The sequence below is a fragment of the Dysidea avara genome, chromosome 15, assembly GCF_963678975.1.
Source record: "Dysidea avara chromosome 15, odDysAvar1.4, whole genome shotgun sequence".
In the NCBI taxonomy this organism is placed as follows: domain Eukaryota; kingdom Metazoa; phylum Porifera; class Demospongiae; order Dictyoceratida; family Dysideidae; genus Dysidea; species Dysidea avara.
In genome coordinates this window covers 11238745-11260997 of record NC_089286.1, presented here as the reverse complement: position 1 = coordinate 11260997, position 22253 = coordinate 11238745, and the positions used below count along the sequence as shown (strand labels likewise).

At 37.2% G+C, this 22253-nt stretch overlaps 1 protein-coding gene across 1 annotated transcript; it reads right to left on the bottom strand.

The window, feature by feature from the left end:
* Positions 1-625: 625 nt before the first annotated feature.
* Positions 626-21853, bottom strand: LOC136245272 (uncharacterized). The gene is made up of 7 exons (XM_066036761.1): positions 21548-21853; positions 13986-14105; positions 9594-9644; positions 7894-7964; positions 6240-6321; positions 1500-1630; positions 626-770 (listed from the first exon to the last, which is right to left on the bottom strand). Exons 1-7 carry the CDS (start codon positions 21788-21790, stop codon positions 626-628), a joined length of 843 nt encoding a protein of 280 aa, XP_065892833.1. The 5' UTR covers positions 21791-21853.
* Positions 21854-22253: the final 400 nt, after the last annotated feature.

Sequence of the window (22253 nt, the reverse complement as noted above, 5' to 3'; positions counted from 1 at the left end):
GTGTGTGTGTGGGTGTGTGTGCAGTTATTAATTACTGCTGACTTTCACAATGGTGACATGTTTTGTCAGTAGCTAGGCAGATCTCCTTGAAGTCATGTCTACTTCCATAATATTTGCATGGCTTCAAAGTTGGAGCTACTGGTGGGCGTTTTCAATAGAACAATTTACTGCACTGGCACTGATCTGTGGCTGTCCTATGGGTACCTGGGGCTTCTTATAACTGACTGTCTTAATGGACGATGATTCACTATATTCTGCCATGTTTTGGCACACATACATCTGAGCTTAACAGTTCTATTGAGAGTTTGGGCTCAAGTTTATAATTTTTACAAGTTTTGATTTGAATTCACAATTAAAGTACATGAAACATGAATTTAATGCTATCCCTTGTGAAGCCATATGTGTTACCATGAATCAACAACTACATTGTGTAGAGGAGAAAGAAATGAGACACAAAATGGACAAAAGCAAATTTATTACACATGCACTGTAACTGCTGCATTGGCAAGAAAGCACATTTTGTGTTTTATTACTTAATTTGTGCTACTGGACAGACAGACAAGTGTCTGATGCTAGCCCAAAAAAACAAAAACAATCATAACACATACATCAACAGTGACATTTGTTAGTTACTAGAATACAGTAGTTTAAATCCGAATAGATCTAGAGTAGAAGGAAGTGAATTCTTGTCAACATTATTAATAAAATCTGCTGCTGTATCAGTAGATCTCATTTGAGCTACTTGAGGCACTACTGCAACAATCATTCCTCTACGAATGGTCAAATGTGTTGAATCATCATTGAATAATGAAGAAATCAAGCCTGTAGTGCTACCTGTAGCTGAGTTATACATGCTTGGCTGAAGCCATCAGCTAATTTGTAAGTTAAATGGAATAATTCATAGAAACTTGTTGGAATTAGTTTGTGTCACTCTGAATGATTTTTGGGCTCGATAATATCTAGATGAAGAATATATGTACTAACTTTTCCATTAGAATAGCTGATTGTTCTATTAGAGTAGCTCAATGTGTTTACAAGTTAAGATCATAGCTATCTCAATAGGGGACTCCAGCTCTCATTGTCCCCCAGGTTTCTACACCTTCGCAATGCACTATCAATCTTCTGATTTTAAAGGTTTGTTACATTATACTAATACAATACAGTGGAGCCTCAGTTATCAGAACCCCTTAAGATCAGGGGTGGTCCATAATTCTGAAAAGTCCATATCTCTGAAACTGTGCATGCAGAAACAGCCTTAAAATAGCATTAAAAAACATCTTTAAAATTTCGGTATTATCAACTACCCTAATAGAACAGTCACTGCTCTAATAGAGCAGTCATTTCCATAGTTCGGTTAACCGAGAATCCGGATAAGTGGGATCCAGATAATTGAGGTTCCACTGTACTTTACACTACAATAGAACCAAAGAGTGATAAAGTGATAACTTCTGAATTACAGAACATGTGCATCTACACAACACAATTAACATAGCTCTTACTGTTTCTTTCTCCTGCATAGCACACATAGTCCACAACAAATCAGGAATGCTGTGAACATGATCACTCCTGCTGGAATAACTGTTGCACAAACAATAACTAGTGTACTAATTCCATTCTTTTGAGACACTCTCTGTGTGTAGAAAATAATATGCAGATATCACGAACAATACAGAGCAGATATCATGAACAATTGTTGATTAAATAGTATACAGCTCCAATTACAATTAAGTTATAACAGAAATTTCATATTTCAGTAAAAATAAAATCGAAACAAAAAATAAATACAATGATAAGGGAGGCCTGCAGCTATACTAGTAGAAATTTCATTCCTACTGAAGAAAAGGATAATGTTAAAAGAAACTGAGTCATCAACATGTGTAAATGAAACTTTACAAAATAACCTAGAATCTACAAAAGTGATGTCATATGACAGGTCAACAGATAGATAAAAGGACCTTTTGGACAGGAATTCAGTCTGTCTATAGTCAGTGGTAAGAGTGTTGTTTGAATAGTTCTTTGAGTAAAAGGCAATGGTGGATCCAGGATGGGGCATTTGGGGTAAATGGTGGATCCAGGATGGGGCATTTGGGGCATTTGGAGCCAGCCATACTTCTAGTAAATACTAAGGCGAAGATCAGTTTATAAAATTCATGAAAATATCCATATTTTACTAGCATTTATTACAAATTCATAGTCAAACTAGCTGTAAAGTTGTCAACCAACACCCTTTCGTGCGTACTAAGTGCCTCTAAAACAATTATCGTGTTGCTGTTGTTTAATACTTTCAGAGCCTTTTAAACAGCTTTTAAGACTTCACCACCATCTGCAAAGGCCGAAATGGCAAAAATCAACGGTCAGACACTACTAAGAGGTGCTTATTTGCTGCTTCAAAAATGCAGCAACTAACAAGAGAATCTGCTCTCCCCAACAACCTACCAACTTAGGCTATTTGTGCCCCTCCCCTTGCCAGCTCCTGGATCCGCCCCTGAAAGGCTTTTTGTTGTTGTTGCAGAATAGAGATTAGAGAAGGATAGGACTCAATACAGCCAGGCTGAAGATACAGCAGCTAGCAGAAGACTGGACTAAATTGACTATTTTTTGTTACTTATAAAGTACTGATATTGCTGAGAGATGCAATTGAAAGTGTTTAAGGAAGAGTCTTTGTCTTTCGTGAACCATAAACAATTACCCACAAGCAGCAAATTACTTGGACTTTGCCCAAAACTAGATAGTGAAGGTGTGATGAGGTCAGATGGACGATTAACATTATGTAGAGTTTCTTCCATATGATATAAGGTATCCCATAATTCTACCCCACAAGAATTGGGTAACGAAGCTCATAGTCAAGCACCATCATGAACTAGGGAATCACTGTGCTGGTACAAATCAAACTTTATCTTTGTTATCCACTCAGTACATTTTGGATCATTTCTGCACGAGAAGAAATTAGAGTGGGAAAGAGAGTATGCTACTTGTAAAAAGAGAAAAGCTAAGGTAGCTCAACAGATTATGGCACCATTACCAGACTTATTACATTGTTACAAGCCTTTACCAAGACAGCTGTTGATTTTGGGGGACAATTCATGGCAATGCAGGCCACGACAAAAGAGGTATTTGTGTTTTACTTATTTGGCTTCCAGAGCTGTACATTTAGAAATGGCACATGGTTTAGATGTGGACTCTTTTGTAAATGCTTTAAACAGAATGATTAATAGAAGAGGTGTCCCAGAGGAAATATTGTCAGATAATGGAACAAACTTTGTGGCAGCTAATAAAGAATTGTGTGAGTTACGCAAAGATCCAAAAACTAAAGTAGCTGTAGCTGATAAGGGTATTAAGTCAACATTTAATCCACCTTACACTCCACATTTCGGAGGTGTCTTTGAAATTATGATAACATCAGCGAAGAGAGCCATCACAGCAATTTTGAAAAATGCTGAGGTAAATGATGAAGAGCTGATGACAGCATTTTGTGGAGCAAAAGCACTAATCAATTCATGACCACTGACCTATCAGTCAGTCAGTGTTAACCACAACATTCTCCTCACTCCAAACCATCTCTTGCATGGCCAAGTTGGAGGACAATTTGCTCCAGAAGCACTAGATGAAGTGGGATTAATCCTAAGAAATGCTGGTGGCAGATACAAGAATTAAAATTGTAATTTAACCTGAAAAACTTGTCATGTGGATCATGACAATGAGGGGGAGGATTGTAGAGTTTTTGGAGAACTGCTGAGCTGATCATGATGGATTCGATTAACAGAGAACACCACGTTATTCTTACGACTGAGCATTTATTCGAATCAACTTACATCATACCATCATGTCATTACAAAAATCACGTGATAATCACAAATACAATATTTATATCTTACAATACACTATATACAAGGATGACGAAAAGGATAATTTAAAAGAAACTGAGTCATCAACATGTGTAGATGAAACCTTATAAAATGACCTAGAATCTATAAAAATGATATCATATGACAGGTCAACAGATAGAATAATCAGGGGCGTAGGAAGCATGGGTACCATGGGTGCTTGGGCACCCATAAATATTTCCAGTGGCATAACTAATGGGTGTCAGCACACTGTACTATATATTACTGAAAATATCGAGATACTCTAATAGAGTAGTCAGTGACTCTAATAAAGCAGTTGCAAACTTTTTTTTTGTTTTTCTGGTCTTCAGCTTTACCACTGGGCACCCATAAGTTAAATATCTTCCAACACCCATGATTTTGGACAGGAATTCAGTCTGTCTATAGCCAGTGGTTAGAGTGTTGTTTGAATAGTTTTTTGAATAAAAGGCTTTTGTTGTTGTTGCAGAATAAAGATTACAGAAGGATAGGTCTTGGTACAGCCAGGCTGAAGATACAGCAGCTAGCAGAAGATTGGACTAAATTGACTATTTTTTGCTACTCCTAAATTACTGATATTGCTGTCAATAAATATCAGTATTCTTTATTCATTGAACAGATCTTTAGAACACCTATACTTTAGTCATAATATATAGCAGTAGGTATTCAGTATAGTTGCAGGTGTAGATGACTTCCTCATTTCATTGCTTGATCCCTACTCAAATATAAATTTTTCCTTAAATTTTAAAAATAATTTATGACTGGTTAAACCAAGGGATACTGCATCAAAGAAAAGAATGGCACCAGCCAGACATATTATTAAAATCAACTGAGTGACTCCCCAACCATCAATACCTGGAAAGCAATGCAGCTATTCCACTTTATTTTCAGCTTTGTTCCACCCTCTATACAGCATGAGAAGTGCATCAGCAATCAATTCAATCACCACAAAAATCTCAAGCTGGTATAAATAAATTGTACAGACAAGCTAAGAGATTGAATTCCCCAGAACTGTTCAACAAGTTCCTTGATCTCAAGCGTTCTATTCAAAAAGCCTTAAGAGCATCCCATCAAAAATAACATTATTATTGCACCTCCTGATCATGATAGACATTGCAAAAAGAAAACGTTTTGGTCTTATATTAGCTCACTCAGAAAGGATCATACTGATATTCCATCACTAGCTTCAGGAACACAGTTAATAACTGACAATCATCAAAAAGCTGAGGCCTTAAATGCACAATTCCAATCAGTCCTTTCTAGGGATCACAATGGACCCATGCCAGATAAAGGCCCATCTTCACACCCCACAGATATCAACATTACTACTGCAGGAATTCTAAAACTGTTACAAAATCTTGACATCCACAAGGCTAGTGGTCCTGACCAAATAAGCTCAAGAGGTTTAAAGGAAACTGCTAAGTTTATCACTCCTATCCTAACAACAGTCTTTACTTACTCAATGGATACTGGTACTGCTCCAGGTGACTGGAAAATGCAAATGTAACTCCTATATATAAGAAAGGTGATTGTACCCAACCCAGTAATTATCGGCTCATCTCTCTAACTAGCATTGCATTTAAAATATTTGAACTTATATCATCTTCTCATGTCACAAAACACCTAGCATACTTAATGAACAACAGTATGGATTTAGACGCAATCGCTCATGCGAAACACTACTTATTTCTCTATTTCATGACCTATCTCTAAGTCATGATAATGAGATCCAAACTGACCTAATATCACTAGACTTTACCAAGGCCTTCAATTCCATTCCACATCAAAGACTGCTGTATAAGTTGCAATGGTATGGCATGCAAAGAAGAGTGCACCAATGGATAAGTGAATTTCTACTGAATAGATCCCAGCAAGTAGTTCTTAACAACACCTCAATCTCTGTTACTTCAGGAGTCCCACAAGGGACTGTTTTGGGGCCTCTACTTTTCCTCGTTTACATAAATTACTTGCCAGATTACATCAGTAATAGCAGTATGTACTGCCTGCACCTATATCATTTGAATCTAGCAGTCAATAGATTCAACTTATCATTGTTTGTTGGTGGTTACCCAGAGGCATCCAACCAACTACTGCTGTGAGATCATGTCTGCAGCAAAGCTAGGAAGGTTAGGGGACAGCAGATTGTTACCTGTGAATTTACATGGCTTCAGATTCATGAGCACAAAAAGCAGATACAATAGTGCAACAGCAGGATAATAGCTAGCTCCCTACAACACCAATATATTTTGATTGTGAGAAAATGGTAGATACCTTTTTGCAAATCTGGGGGTTGTACATTACATAATAGCTTCGTAGCTACCCATAACTACCCATAACAAAATCTGTATAAACATGTCATGCATACCTACTACTTACTGATTGGCACAGTCCTGGTGGTTTCAGGAAACACCTTTTATACAATGTTAGTAATGTTGTTAACTCCAGCTGTTCATCTCCACTGTAAAATACATATAAGACCAAGAGTTTACTATAATGGTGTAGGACTTGATAAGACTTGACAATAGTAGCTACAATCAAAAAGTTTGAAAGTCACTAATATCAAGACACACAGTAGTGTGTTGTGTGGTCAAGAAAGCCAGCGACTACACCATGATTAAGACACACGGTAGTGTGTCATGTGGCCAAGAAAGCTGGCGACCACACCATGAGTATACTGTATTTACAGGAAGAAAGCTCCATGCCTCCTTCTCCAAAGCACACCATTTTTGCATTACAGCTGTCCCCCAAGTAGGGTACACCACACAGAAAATTTGATTAAATTCACAACAGCCATTTGCAAGATATGGGCGTTCAAAATTTTGTTTTAATTTCTTTGTTTTTTTCTTCTTATGCTGTAGGGGGGGGGGGGTTATGGGGCTTCAACTTTTTTTTTGCACACTTTGAAAAAATTACTATAAAATGCAAACGTGTAACTCAATTACCATGATCGTTAGCACAAATGAAGAGCATGTAACAGTGGATTCACGTACTAAGTTTATTGTGACTCTGAGTAATATTCAAGGAGTTATGAGTGTTGAATGTAAAAAATATCAAACTTCTGTCACGGCTACAGGGTAAACCAAATATAGAAATAACTTGAAAATTGGAGTGTAGATAAGCTAATCATTGTAGCAGTGCCTTTTGATAGTTTGAATAGCAATAGAGTTACAGCGACAAAGATATAAAGCAAAAACTAAGCAAGTGTAAAATAGCAGATCAAGATACTTTAATAGAGCAGTCACTGCAGGGTAAAAAAAAGTGTGCACAAAATGTCAAAAAAAAATTGCTGGAGTTTGAACCATGGACCTCCATACCTAACACTTGCATCCTTAACTACCAAACCACTGCTACCTTGGCTGATCATCTCACTTAATTTATGTGCTATAAATGAAATTTCTAGCTGAAATCTGCTTATATCAAACATTTGTAATTTCATATATCTACCAATAGAAGTACTAGATTGTTCTAGAACATACTATGTATGTTCTATTAGAAGTTCTCAAAAAATGTGCATTCTATTAGAGTATTACAATAATATTATCAAATATTGAATTAAATCATGCAGTGAAATACATTTATGCATCTGTCTTCATTAATCATCATTGTATCTATATAGAAAAGAAGAAATGTGAACCTCAAAGTCAGCCATAGGCTGGTTTTGCGGCCTTATAAAGTACAAAAAGGAGTGAAGTCCACACAAAACAGCCAAGCTGTGAAAAATGGTGCGGCCTTAAAAAGCCTGGGTGAAAAAACTTGTGAAATCAAAGGTGGTGGTCAAGAAATGGCTGCAATGATGTTGATGCTAAAAAAATTTAATAATGGCTGTGTGTATTGTTAAAATTTATTGGCACTAGCATCATTGCAGCCATTTCTTGGCCGCCACCTTTAATTTCACAACTTTTTTCACCCAGGCTTTTTAAGGCCGCACCATTTTTCACAGTTTGGCTGTTTTGTGTGGATTATAATAGCCTTGTGTTTATGTATGATAGCTGGACAAAGGGATAGTAACGTAATGTAATTTAATACTTACTTGATTTTACTGTATGCCAGAGCATCTTCTTCAAGACGGCATCCATAAGTGTCGGTTGCTAAGTCCAATGTCTATGTATGTACAAGCAAATAATTCAATTGTAAGCATAAATGACTTTTGAGCATAAACACTTTCTACCATTAAATCAAGTACTACATATATAATATTAGTTATTGCTTTTAGTTATTGATTAGTCTTTATGTAAAGAACATGAGTTTTTAGCAGATTAGTTGTAGGTTTTAGTCTAAAATTGGGTATATAGGATTAGTTTAGTTTAGTCATTGTACTAAAAGACAATGACATTTATCCTTTAGCTCTAGTCAACAAATAAATAATTTTAGTATTATAGTCTGACCAGAACAATTGAAGTATGTATCTTAGTAGAATAATCATACAAACATGTTACAGGTGAGGAGTAACACTAGTAAACTGTATCTAAGAGATAAAAGTAATGGCTACGAAACAACTACTGTGTACAATAGTACAGGAGAGTGTGCAGAAATTTTTGAAAGGGCACCAAAGTGACTGACTGGCCTATTAGAGTAGTTGATATTGCCTGACTGCTTTATTAGAGCATCTCAATCTTTTCACTCACAATTGACGTTGCTATCATGCAAGAAACCATCACTTAAGGGTTTAATAATAACGTGTCTAATAATGCCTTGTTTTAGAAACAATGGTTTCTTGAACCTTTGAAAACTCCTAAATATGTGTTTGTTTTGCCTAAGTTAACAAGTAGGTTGTTCCAATATAAAGTTTGTGATCTGTAGTCAGTGTCATTCTGATTGGCTACCTTAAAGATTCTTGAATTAATTTCCTGACTATTATGGCAAAAATACCACACGATACTGTATGATTACGAGGTACATCACATTGTCCCTTTCATGATATCATTTTATTATATTCTGTTTATATCCAGCAGCATTGCAGTTGACAACCATCACAGCATCATTCTGTGTTATTACAGGTCTTGAGGATCATCCAATGATCCAGATAGTCATTAACATATCTGAAGGAACTGTAAGGAATGCACCACCATAAGTTGCACAATTCCCACTTCTGTTTGTTATGGGCCATCAATATAAATAAATTTACAGTTGCTGGTTCCTGTCTTGTGATGGACATTAAGTTGAGCAAAACATGTGATCTCATGATAAAAATGGCACAGAAAAGTGTAGGATTTAAAATAGGCCAAGATAGCATGACTTACATAACTATGCTTTCACAAAGGAAGTGCCATTATCAGCACTAGAAATTATGGATTATCATATAATTGGTACTGTGCCTGCCATGGCCCATCATGGACAATGCTTAGCTGCATGGACAATGCTGCTAATTTTCAAAGGATCGGAAATTGCCCCGTATTTTAAATATGTGTCATTGGATGACTTTCAGTACATTTCAATGTTTTAAAAATGCTCTATAACATATGAGCAGTTAGTTATCCATGCCCTTGGGCAGTAGTATCACTCAAGGAACTAGTCACTTGTAATGAGTGTGAATGACATCATTACTTGTACAGTGATGTTATGAGCAGCAATGTGAAAAGTGCACAACTTATGATCCCTTACATCACTTTTCTCATTAGCATAATACTAAGCCGTCAAATAGAAAGGATGTAATGGTGGAACATTGCCATGATATCCACTAGCTTATTTTTTGTACATACAGACAGAGAATTTACATGACGTGTCACTTACCGAATAACACTGATCTTCTACTGTACACCAATTGTCAGCTTCACACTGCTCCTGTAAACCACATCAATACCACACTATAATAACAGCTTTGTAAATAAAATTCCATTTTCCCTCTACATTTAAATTTGTAAATATTTTTGTAGTATAATTTTGTTGGACTATATGGAACATCAGTAGTGGCCATATTATCAAAGTAAGTATGACAATGGACATAAACTATGTAAGTGTCATTCCGTGTCAAATCAACTAGGAATTTAGGGTCATCTCTTGGATTTTGATGAAACTTAGTGTGTTTGTAGTACCTGTGATGCTCATCACCCATACAAACTTTTAGCTCCATGCACCACATAGTTTCTGATTTATGACCACAAATATTTTGAATATTTCATAAAAAAATTAGTCTGTCTGAGGTTACAAAATCGATTTTAACTTTGTATTGGTTTAATATTTTAAAATAAATTTTTTACCAATTAAAGACTGTTGATTGACCTTTCAAGTGATGCATGAATTATGGGATATCACCTTAATTAAGATTGAAAAGTACTTAGTTGAAAACTTTAATTATTAATATTTCCAAAAATGCTGTTTAAAATTCTTTGCACTTTTCAAGTGAATAATTGGGTCATATCTAAGTTGTGGCGGGACCACAATGGGTTCAAGAGACATAATTAAATATGAGTATGCAGTGGAATTTTGTACTCTATTATTACTGTATGGTAGTGTACCCCTCTAATAAGCACTCCCAACTAGGTAATGCCAAGTTTGTCTTATACAGTGGAGGTGTACAAGCACAGTACTACCTGTATTAGTGACCACCTCTATTGAAAGACCACCTTTATACTATTGTTGATTCCTATTTCTTTAATGTTATGGCTCCAGTGCCGCCACCCTGTCTATATAGCATATCCAAAAGATGGTCTTAATTAAACAGGTAGATTTCAAATAAGCCACCAAGTATCCAAAAACATGTCAGTGTCTTATAATTTTTCAGATTTATTAAAAATCAAGTCAATAAAATCAATCAAGTTACTGTGGTCCATTCCATTGTTACATATGTGGATGCATTGGTATATATAATGAAAAGGAAACCTGAAAATAATGTGGTCAACTTGATAACCCGGACACTTGTTTATGGTCCCATTTTTATGGCATGCATCCAGACACTTCTGTGACTTCTCTAATACAAACACTTTATCATAGTCTGAGGAATGATAGTAAGGTTTCACTGTATGTATACTTGTACCTCAGTGTGTGAAAGTGATTACTGCAATTATGCTACAGTATTTTAAAAGTATTTTACATTCATGTATACTTTAAGGCCCTTATTTGGTGATTATTAGTTTCTCATCCACCGCCCGCATCCTCCTTAGGCCACCCACATGGTAAGCCATTATTTACTCTGTGCATGCTCAGAAGAACACGTGATACCAAGCCATCACAGTTTGCATTGAAACTAGACAGCGTTTTTAAAATTAACACTACAGTGCACTATGCATCGCCGTTTTCCTTGGAAAATGACTGCAGTGGATTCTGTTTTCATAGTCAACTGAAATCCTGCTATGATTAAGTTGATAGAACATGATTGCAGCTAAAAACCGATAAATTTGTGCGAGAAAAGAAAGACGATTTGGACAAGGTCTGTACATTAGTATATAAATATTATAATGGCCTAATGGTAATACCCTCCCGCCCACATCATAATAATTAGAAAGACTGGATGAGAGACTAATAATCACCAATTAGGGGCCTAAAGGTCAGTACAAGCAAGTCTTAAATTCACACAGATACTTATGCAAAACTTATGTCATTGGATATTTATCTCCTTTGCATGGACTTGTTTTTTCTAATATTCCATGTGTGCATGGGTATAAAATACTTTTCAATATTTAAAAAAAAATTATAGCATAATATTTTCACTCATTGAGTTACAAGTAACGTACATGTGTTGTGGAGCCCTTCTCCTGTATGGGACCATGATAAAATGTTCATTATTAGAAAAGCTATAGAAGTGGTCCAAATGCATGTGTACCATTAAAATGGGTCTGTGAACAAGTATCCTCCTAATTGTCCACTGTTCAAGGTGTCCTATTTTAAGAGTTCCACTGTATCAATTAATGCACCCACGTAGTACTATAGTGTCGAGTGGACCTATATTAGTGCACTGTGGTGGGATTTGACTTAATACCAAAGATACTTTTGAAGAAAGAAGGTATAATGCTGACATGGACACATGGTGGTTTTATTGTGAAGTCCACCTGTTTATCAGGACCATTGGATCTATCAGACAGGATAGCTGCATTGGATCTATATCCAACTTAAGTAATAAGAATTAACAGTACTATAAGGTGGTCTTTCAATACAGGTGGTCATTAATACAGGTTGCATAACACTTGTATACCTCAGATGTGTAAGACAAACTTGACATGACCTAGTTGGGAGTGGTTACTGGAGGCATACACTCCCATACAGTAACAATAGAGTACAAAATTCCACTGCATACAACAGTATAATTAATTATACATCTTGAACCCATTGTGGTCCCACCACAAAAATTTTATCAAACATAGACCATGATCCAATGATTAATCACTAAAAAATTCAAAGAATTTTAAATAGCATTTTTGGAAATATTAATTTAATAATTAAAGCTTCAACTAAGTACTTCTCAACCTTAATTAAGGTGATATCCCATAGTTTATGCATCACTTGAAAGGTCGATCTACAGTCTTTGATTGGTGAAAATTTTAAGATAGTAACACAGGACAAAGTTACAGTTGATTTTGTAATTTGAGATGGACCAATTTTTCATGAAATATTCAAAATACTTGTGGTCATAAATCAGAAACCATGTAGTGTGTGGGGCTAAAAATTGGTATCTCATCCAACTGCTCATATTTTCTATCTTATTTGGCAGGAAACTCTACAAGCAGCTACAAGCATTGGAGGTGGTCTGAAGTTTTAGAAGTAATATATATAATACTTCACAGGGGCGGATCCAGACTTTTTAAAGGGGGTTCCACTCTGGAATTGCAACTTCAGTAGTAGTAGTAGTAGTAGTGAACATCATGATAATGATAACATACAGGAATAGCTATATACAAGGTAAGGTAAGGGGGGCCTAGACTCAGGGGTACACAACTACCTGAAAAATGCAGTACACACTGTAAAATGCAGTACACAATTACAATATTAACTAAAAAACAGTTTAAAATTCTGTAATATCTCACAATTCTGATGAACAAGCATTGAAGATCCTATAGGAGCATGACTGTAAGTTGAAAATCAAAAAAAAAAAGTTAATCACCTGCTGACAAAATTGCCCCTCACCATAGATAACCTCACCCATTTCCTTATTTGTGACTGGATTTTGGAAAAACGATCCAAATCGCACATTAGAAGTTCCGAGATAAACGGTTTTAAAGAATTGAAGCCAGCATAACTCTCCAAGGATAGCAAGCACGCGTATGAAATTTACACAAAAGATGCATCAATCTGTTACCTTTCAAGCCACTTCCAGTACTTGTAGCTGCTTGTACAGTTTCCCGCCAAATAAGATAGAAAATCTGAGCAGTTGGACGAGCGAAGTAGTACCACGAGTGCTCACAAAGGGGTGGAGGTTGGGGGGTGGCGGGGAGGGCAAAAGATAGACCTCAAAATGGAGGCAGACCACGATTGGAGTCCAGACACCAGATTACAGGGCTGTGCTGGCTCCTTAGTGGCTGATATGTAGCAAAATCAGCAGAGAACACGTCTGGCCAACATTATAAGGCTGTCCACCAGTAAACCACTGACTCTTGCCAAGCCAGGTCCTACACAAGGCCTGAAACCGCCATTTGAGCACTCCACACCACCCAGAAAAGACGTGTGTAAAAACCAGCCTCGTGTAGTTTGAGTAGTGCTGAGGGTCAAAACTTGTAGTACGATAGTGTAGCTATCCACTGGTGGTGTTAGTTTGATTTTGCCTGATGTGCGATTTGGATCGGTTCTGTGAAATCTGGTCACATTTATAACTCCACACATAGCCTGCTACACTGGTCCTCTTAAGAATACTATGACTGCTCTATTAGAGTATCTAGATCTGACTGCTCTATTAGAGTAACTAGATCTGACTGCTCTATTTGAGTATCTCAAGTAAAAGAGGCTCTTTCAAAAGGGGGGTTCCATGGAACCCTTTGAACTCCCTGGATCCACTCCTACTTTAAGGTGTATATGCCTAATAATATACAGCTGACAGCTCCTCTAAAGTTTGATGTCATTATGAGAAATAGCCGCCATATACATGGAGAGTAATTGGTAGTGTTTGTAGATATTGAATTCTCCATGGCAACATGCATTTTCCACAATACACAACAACGCATATTAACTAAGTAAACTGTGTAAATGTAAACTCACGGTTACAAGTAGCTCATTCAGAAATGCTGTGGCATTTACATATCCAAAGAGACATGTGTATCTCTGTTTATTGAACGCACAACCCAAGGTGAGGTATGTTTGGAGCTCAAATTGATTTTCCTGTAGAGTCAGAAAGGAATGCATTTATTTAATGCTTTTGACAAAATTACCATCACTACAAGACAATGGGGGTTATTGCAATATCAATACACACAGTAGTGTTTCATGCAACCAAGAAAGCCAGTCAAGACACATGGTAGTGTGTTGTGCAGCCAAGAAAGCTGGTACCATACCGTGAGTGTATTAACAGGAAGAAAGAAAACAGCTTTTTCATGCGTGCATAGCTCCATGGCCCATTCTCCAAAGCACACCATTTTTGCATTATAGCTGTCCTCCAGTTAGGGTACACCATACAGTAATTTGCAACAGCCATTTGCGAGATATGAGCATTCAAAATTTTGTTTTAATTTCTTCTTATGCCATAGGGAGGCTACGGGGGCTTCGATTTCTTTTTGCACACTTAGCAAAAATTGCTATAAAATGCAAATATGTAACCTGATTGCCTCAATCTTTGGCACAAATAAAAAGTGTGTAATGGTGGATTCATGTACCAAGTTTGTTGTGAATCTGAGGAATAATTAAGGAGTTATCAGCATTTATTCACATAAAAAAAGATCAAAATTTTGTCACGGCTACAGGGTAAACTGAGTATAGAAATAACTTGAAACTGATTGGAGTGTAGATAAGCTAATCATCGTAGCAGTGCCTTTGATAGTTTGAATAGCAATACAGTTACAGCGACAAAGTTATAAAGCAAATACCAAGCAAGTGTAAAATTGTGGGATCGAGATACTCTAATAGAGCAGTCACTGTTGGGTAAAAGATGTGTTCAAAACAAGGGTGTAGGCAGATGGTTCGGACGAACCCCCCTTTCAGAGGCAGAATTTAAAAAAAAAATTAAATAATCACTCTAACAGCCCTGGAGCTCTCCGGTAGCTACTTGCCCACTGGTGCTCCTCTGTACTATTCTTGAGGGTCACATCACATTAATGCTTTGCAAATGATATCTATTGCATTACGTGATCAATTACACACGTGATTCATGGTTGAAATAGCGCGAGTGAAATGGTGAAGGATGTTCAATGGTGAGACATGTTACAAGGGAGGAGCTGCTAAATTTGAGTGGTCATGTTATACATGTGTCAGCAGATTAGCACAAACTGAGAATTGTTGATGTAGATCTATATGTACCTGATGAATGGTTTATTTATTTGTTTAGCATTGTGGGCACGTGATGTCTCGAACATATTGGAGTACAAGCCAAGTCTGAAGACAAGAGGAATAATGTATACCTGGAAAGAAGTATTGCCAACTAAGGGACTCGAGTATGGAGGGAGTTGGCTGTCAGTATGCTGTCTGAAAGTGAAGACTACTTAGTTTTACAATAGGTTTATAGTTTCTATAGGCTGCATAAACAGCAGTGTGTAGGTTTTAGCTAGTTAGATGCACAAACAGCACCTTTTATATTACTGCCTAAGGGCACATTTTGTGTATGCATTTTCGTTCAAACATGGTCTAGGGGAAGCACCCAGGCCTTCCCCTGAAGACATTCAACTTTAAATCCGAACCCCCTTCAAAAAAATCCTGGCTATGCCCCTGCAAAAAATGTAAAAAATAGTTTAACAGAGTTTGAACCAGGGACCTCCATAACTAACACCTACATCCTGAACCACTGCTACCTTGGGTGATCACCTCACTTAATTTATGTGCTATAAATGAAATTTCTAGTTGAAATCTGCTTACAATCAGATGTTTATAATTTCATAGATCTACCAATAGAAGTACTAGAACATTCTATGTATGTTCTATTAGAAGTCCTCAAAAAATGTGCACTCTATTAGAGTATTATATTAATATTATCAAATATTGAATTAAATCATGCAATGAAAATACATTTATAAGTCTGTCTTCAATAATCATCATTGTATCTATATAGAAAAGAAGAAATGTGAGTAAAAAAACTTCAAAGTCAGTCATAGGCTGGTTTTGGGGCCTTATAAAGTACAAAAATAAGTGAAATCCACACAAGAACGGCCAAGCTGTGAAAAATGATGCGGCCTTAAAAGCCTGGGAGAAAAAAGTTGTGAACTCAAAGGTGACGGCCAAGAAATGGCTGCAATGATGTTAATGCTAAAAATTTTAATTGTGTGCATTGCTAAAATTTATTAGCATTAACATCATTGCAGTCATTTCTTGGCCACCACCTTTAATTTCTCAACTTTTTCACCCATTTTTAAGGCAGCACCATTTTTTACAGCTTGGCTGTTTTTGTGTGGATTGTATATATAGAGAACTTAGTACTGTATTTTACAATGGCTTTAAACCTAGCTACTAAATGACACATATTGGCTAGAGTGGCTACTGACACATAGTAGTGTTGTTCATTAACAGTCAAGACACATGGTAGTGTGTTGTGCTGCCCAAGAAGCTGGTGTGCCATACTGTGAGCATGAAAGAAAATGCAATTTTCACACATATGTAGCAGGGGCAGGTCCAGTAGCTGGCAAGGGGAGGGGCACAAACAGGCTAAGTTGTAAGTGGCTGAGGAGAGCAGATTCTTCTGTATTTTGAAACAGCAAATATTCACCTTTTAGTAGTATTGTCTCACTGCTTATTTAGCCTCTGTGAAGTCTTAAAAGCTGCTTTAAAAGCTAAAATGTCTTTATACCAGCAACACTAATTATTTTAGAGGTGCTTACTACACACAAAGGTGCTGTCATGCCCACAGGGTAAATCCCTTAAAGAAATGAGCTGAAAATTGTTATGTAGATGGAGTAACCATCGTAGGAGTGCCTTTTTGTGGTTTGAAAGGAATCCAGAAAAAAGCCATCAAAATAGGCCACAAAACCAGTCATGGATTTTTTCTTCTTTCTCCTACTTTTCAAACATACTTAGTGAAGTTAATGTAAACATCTTTAGTGGGACCATGTATATATCCTACAGGCCTTCAGCACTTGTGCTGTAAGGCCTTCTGGTATACAGGCTCTGCCTTTACCAGGTACTTTAATCAATCATAATAAAACCCAACCTGTGTCACAATTATGCGATCGAATTTTATGAACATATCAAGACATTTTGGAAATTTACTATAGATTTGTTTATGACAAAATAACAGTTGTTACAGGCAAGTCCAATACATTTGCATTAGAAAAACTATTTAAAATAAAATTAATTGTTGTGCATGTACCTCCCGCCTCAAGTCAGTTTAGCAACTTTCAGGATGTAATACATGTAAAGCAACTCACTGCGCATCTAAGGATGTTAAAAGAACCCCAAATTCACAAACTTTAAGTTCGACAAAATGGCCTAAACCAAAGCAGTTTACTGGAAAATTTCCAATACATTTTGTATTGGGTGTTTCAGAGCCATACGCATGTAATGTATGGCGTAATGACCCCTGACATGTGATAGATACCTCAGATTCACAACTAGATTTGGAAAGAGCAGTGAATAGCAATTTAAATGAACTATACCAGAAGGAAATCAGGATGCTTAGGTTCATAATTTTAAGGTTGAAAATTATTATGGCAAAATGAATGGTGAATATTTGGAGGGGGATGCTCCAGTGGCATTCTGATGTCTTGACAAGCATTAACCCTCAGAACATTAGTAATTCAAAGAAACAAAAGCATTGTGAAATCACTCTGCAGGTTATTGACCTAATTGAGAGGGTCTGCTTCTGACTCTACTGATTCACAAATACTTTTAAGTATGGGTGGTACAACATTTGATGACTATCTGGTTAGATGGAAGAAAGACTCTGGGCATTTTTCTATGTGCCATAAGTATAATGCTCCAGCTTAGTTAATGCTATATTTCCCATGCTTCAATTATTAGTCTAGTTTAATTGCATTCAACACAACTTACTCCGGAGATATTTTGAGTGGTCAGGTCATTTATGGACTGCAACGGAGATCATAGTCATGCACACTATACTTTTTATCTGATGTGATATTTAAGTCAGAAATTATTTCTTTCATATAATGCTCAACTGCATGTGCTAAGCATGTCAAGTTAGGGAGTCTGGTGGCATGCTCCCTCAAGGAAAATTTTGAAAATATATGCTTTGAAATGGCATGTGGAGGCTATATTTTTGATTGTAACTGTTAATTACATATGATATACATGATCAATTAGCTCAATGCAATACCATGCAGTTGACTCATTGGAACTTTTGAAAAGTAATGCAAGGGCAATTAGTAAATGATTTAGACCCAGCAGTGTAATGAGAACAGTGGCTGTAATCTGTACTGAATGCTCTATCAGAGTATATTTATGTTGACTGCTCTATTAGAGTATCTCGATCTTTTTACTGAGTAGCTGAAAAGTGACCCAGTACCGTGGCACCGTGGGCTCCAGCCCTGCTTACTACTACAGCCATAGATTCTATTATGTGTGGTACAATAATGCTGTCTAGTAATATTTAAGTAGAAAATCTGGGGTGCCAAAACTCAGGCCTGCTTATCCTGTTGTTGAGCATTTTTACCGAGCTGCCTCGGTTGCCTCAATGGTAGCTACACCACTGATCTCTACATTAGAAAATGTACAACATTGTGCTGCTAGATGGGCATGTGGAAGCCAGTGGGATCCAGTTTCTAGGAGGTGGAATAAATCCTCTGATGATTGTGTTGATATGCTAGCTACGTTGGCCTAAACTTACTGATCGTCATAACCACCATCTGTATTGACACTATGTATATGACATCTTCAATAAGAGAACATAAACTTTTCTGATTATTACCATCATGGCATGTCTCCTACAAGAGCTCACGATCTAACAATTGTACCTTTACAATCTACCATCAACAGCTACCGGTTCTCGTTTTTTGTGAATACTGTATTCCTGTAGAACAATGTGTCTTTTGATATACTGAGTATCAAATCTGTGAACTCTTTTCGTTGTGCCTTTTATCGTTTGTTTTGTACTTAGTGTTTCTTGTGTAATAGTTATGTTTTGTACTGTTCCTGTTCTGTGTCTTGTTATGTATGTATGTTGAGGGAAGCACACTATGCCTTTTGGTGCCCGTGCCACCCTGTCATTTTGACAAATTAGATAAATAAATAAATACAACAAAGAGCAGCACGCTGGGTGATGAATGATTATGGTAGACTTAGTTTTGTCACCTTATTTTAATGTTAAATCAGCTATCATGGCCAACTCTCCAGACTTGCTGCAAATTATCTCGACTACAAACATTACACAAAGCTTTTTACCAACAGATATCACTTAGCTACTATTCCTCTGTACTACCTACCAACATCATGATCCATGAGACATTAGTCTTAGTTTCGCGTGCCAGACAGTTTGTGTGGGGGCGGCAAATAAACCGTCTGGTCACTGTTGCACACATTCCGGGACCACTGTCGGAATGTTGGCAGAGCCAATCAGATCGATTCGCGCACTCTGTGACGAAACAACCACTAATAATTCAAATTCTTAGTGTAATTTTTTTTAAATTTATTTATTATTATTAACACTTTACAGTGACCAGCACTGAAGGTCTACAGCAACATGTGCTGCAGCCTTAGGATTACCTAACCTAATTTCAAGGACTTAGACTTAATGACTTATAGCTGGAAAGGTGTAACAGAAAAGGGGCCAAAGTAAGGAAAAAAATCCCTCCAACCCCAGGATTCGAACTGCAGGTCATCCAATGTCTAGTCGGGGCCACACTCAGTCTTCCTCCAGGAGGGATGGATTTTCTTCCTTAAACCTAAAGTATTTATTATTAACACTTTACAGTGACCAGCACTGAAGGTCTACAGCAACATGTGCTGCAGCCTTAGGATTACCTAACCTAATTTCAAGGACTTAGACTTAATGACTTATAGCTGGAAAGGTGTAACAGAAAAGGGGCCAAAGTAAGGAAAAAAATCCCTCCAACCCCAGGATTCGAACTGCAGGTCACCCAATGTCTAGTCGGGGCCACACTCAGTCTTCCTCCAGGAGGGATGGATTTTCTTCCTTAAACCTAAAGTATTTATTATTAACACTTTACAGTGACCAGCACTGAAGGTCTACAGCAACATGTGCTGCAGCCTTAGGATTACCTAACCTAATAAAGAACTGAATCTCGGCTACAGATCACTTTTTCGAAAGTTTAACAACGCCATGGGCTTAGGATCTTTGTTTCCCTAGTACAGGGCTCTTAAAAGCGTTCGTATAAGAACGATCGTGGTTCGCTACGGATTTGTGAAACGACAGAATTGTCGAGGAAGACGTTCAGTAATGTTTCGAATACGTCGATCACCAGGACATTACCAGTACAATTATTGTCTTAGTCTGCTCAAAGAGGTGATTGGAACGATTATTGCATCATCCTTGGCGCAAAACAATGCCGTGATGTAATCTAATTGCATTCCAGTGATTTCACGGAAAGTGTGCAACAGTGACCAGACGGTTAATTGCCGCCCCCACACAAACCGTCTGGCACGCGAGACTACATTAGTCTATACCATCCACTGCACTACATCTTACCACACGTATCTACTACAGCACACCAAAATGGTTATTTTTCAAGAACAATTAATGATTGGAACACAATATCAGTAGATCTCATTGAAGTTGCAGACGCTAACATTTTTTATTGTGTTGTATATGCATTTGGGAAAATCTGAGCACACCAGCAGAGCTGGCTGCTCAGTAATAATAATAATAATAATCATTATAATCCAATGCATGAAGATTTTTTTATTTTTATGAAGATGCATCCTCAGTCTCGTGTGGCCAGATCGATTTTTTCCCCCACTGCGCTTATCGATTGGAAATTATAAGCGCTTGCTCGAATTATAATTTCCAATCGATAAGCGCCGTGGGAGAAAAAGCGATATGGCTACGCGAAACTGAGGATGCATCTTCATGCATGCATGTACGGATGGCACGACAATCCACAACGTGACGACATACAGGACTGTTGCTATCGTAAGAGTAATATCTTAAACAACAAATGAATAGCTATTATGAGTCTACTTATTGGTACTAGCCTTTGGCTTGGTATAGCTAGCTAGTTTATTTTAGACTAGGGAAATCACAATCAAATACACAAACAAAACATACATACATAGGCGGCGGAAAGGGGGGGGGGAGGCTAGGGGGCTGAATCCCCCCTTGGTCCTTAGCCCCCTCAGAATAATATCACACCGAAATTATCTTTCTTGGAGTGGGGCTGAAAACCGTGATAAAGATCGAGATACTCTAATAGAGCAGTCACTCTAATAAAGTAGTCAGTGTGTAGCGAGCTATGTAAGGATTTTTATGTAGTTTATCAGCTAGAAATGGTAGTTGGTGAGGTGGAAAGCTCTTGTCAGTTGGTTGTGACTTTTGTTTTTGTTTTTTGGTCTCACCTTACCAAGCTATAGAAATAAGTCTGGGTCAAGCCCCCTTCATATCAACTACTTCCTCCGCCGCTGCACATACATACAAACACACACTACAACAATAATTTATTCAAATAAATAAAAGAAAAGTCTCAACGCTCAAACTATGGGCAGCTGTTGCCTACCTGCGAGATGCAGTTATCAATATAATATTTGATCTGATCAGTACACATTTGATCTTCGTTACAGGCACTTAATACATGATCGATGTCCGACGGACCAACAGAGTTCGGCTCAGTCACGCCTCTCCACAGCACTCTGCAGTGGATATCCCAGTTTATTGTGTTGTTGATGAGGTTGCAGTCCACTCCTTCCACTCCATTGTACAGTGAGTAAAGAAAGACTCCAACTGCTAGAGTTATCCACATGACCAGGAAGAATTGAAGTAATTTGGTTGTAAAGAAATACTGATTGATTCCGAAAAGCGATACTCTTTGTAAGAGGTTTTGCACAGTAAACAATAATAATAATAATGATAAAAAACGATTAAATTAAATCTTTTGAAAGAATGTGACGTCACTCAGAGACCACATACCGCATAGCCTAAATATTTCGAGGGGCAAATATTTCGAGGTTGAGCAATGTTGCTAAATATAAAATTTTTGTGGATTTGCAAACACTCCCAAAATGTAGCTATTAGACTATATGGAGGTCTATATATTTCGAGGCTAAAATTTTTGCTGATAACCCTCAAAACCGCGAAATCAGCGAAATTTTTTCCCTCTTGGCTATACGGTAGTTATCAAATGTCTTTCAACATCGATAAATGTATGGTTATATCAATAACTCTTAAACAAACCCCAATACATGCTAATTACATCCTTCATGGAA

Bases quoted from the DNA above. Each gene is read 5' to 3' on its own strand.
- LOC136245272 (XM_066036761.1), bottom strand. From the start codon at position 21,790: ATGTGGATAACTCTAGCAGTTGGAGTCTTTCTTTACTCACTGTACAAT. The intron at 6,322-7,893 runs GTAAGTATTAAA...TGTATTTTACAG, and splicing joins CTGGCATACAGTAAAATCAA to TGGAGATGAACAGCTGGAGT. The intron at 1,631-6,239 runs GTAAGTAGTAGG...TTCTACACACAG, and splicing joins CACCAGGACTGTGCCAATCA to AGAGTGTCTCAAAAGAATGG.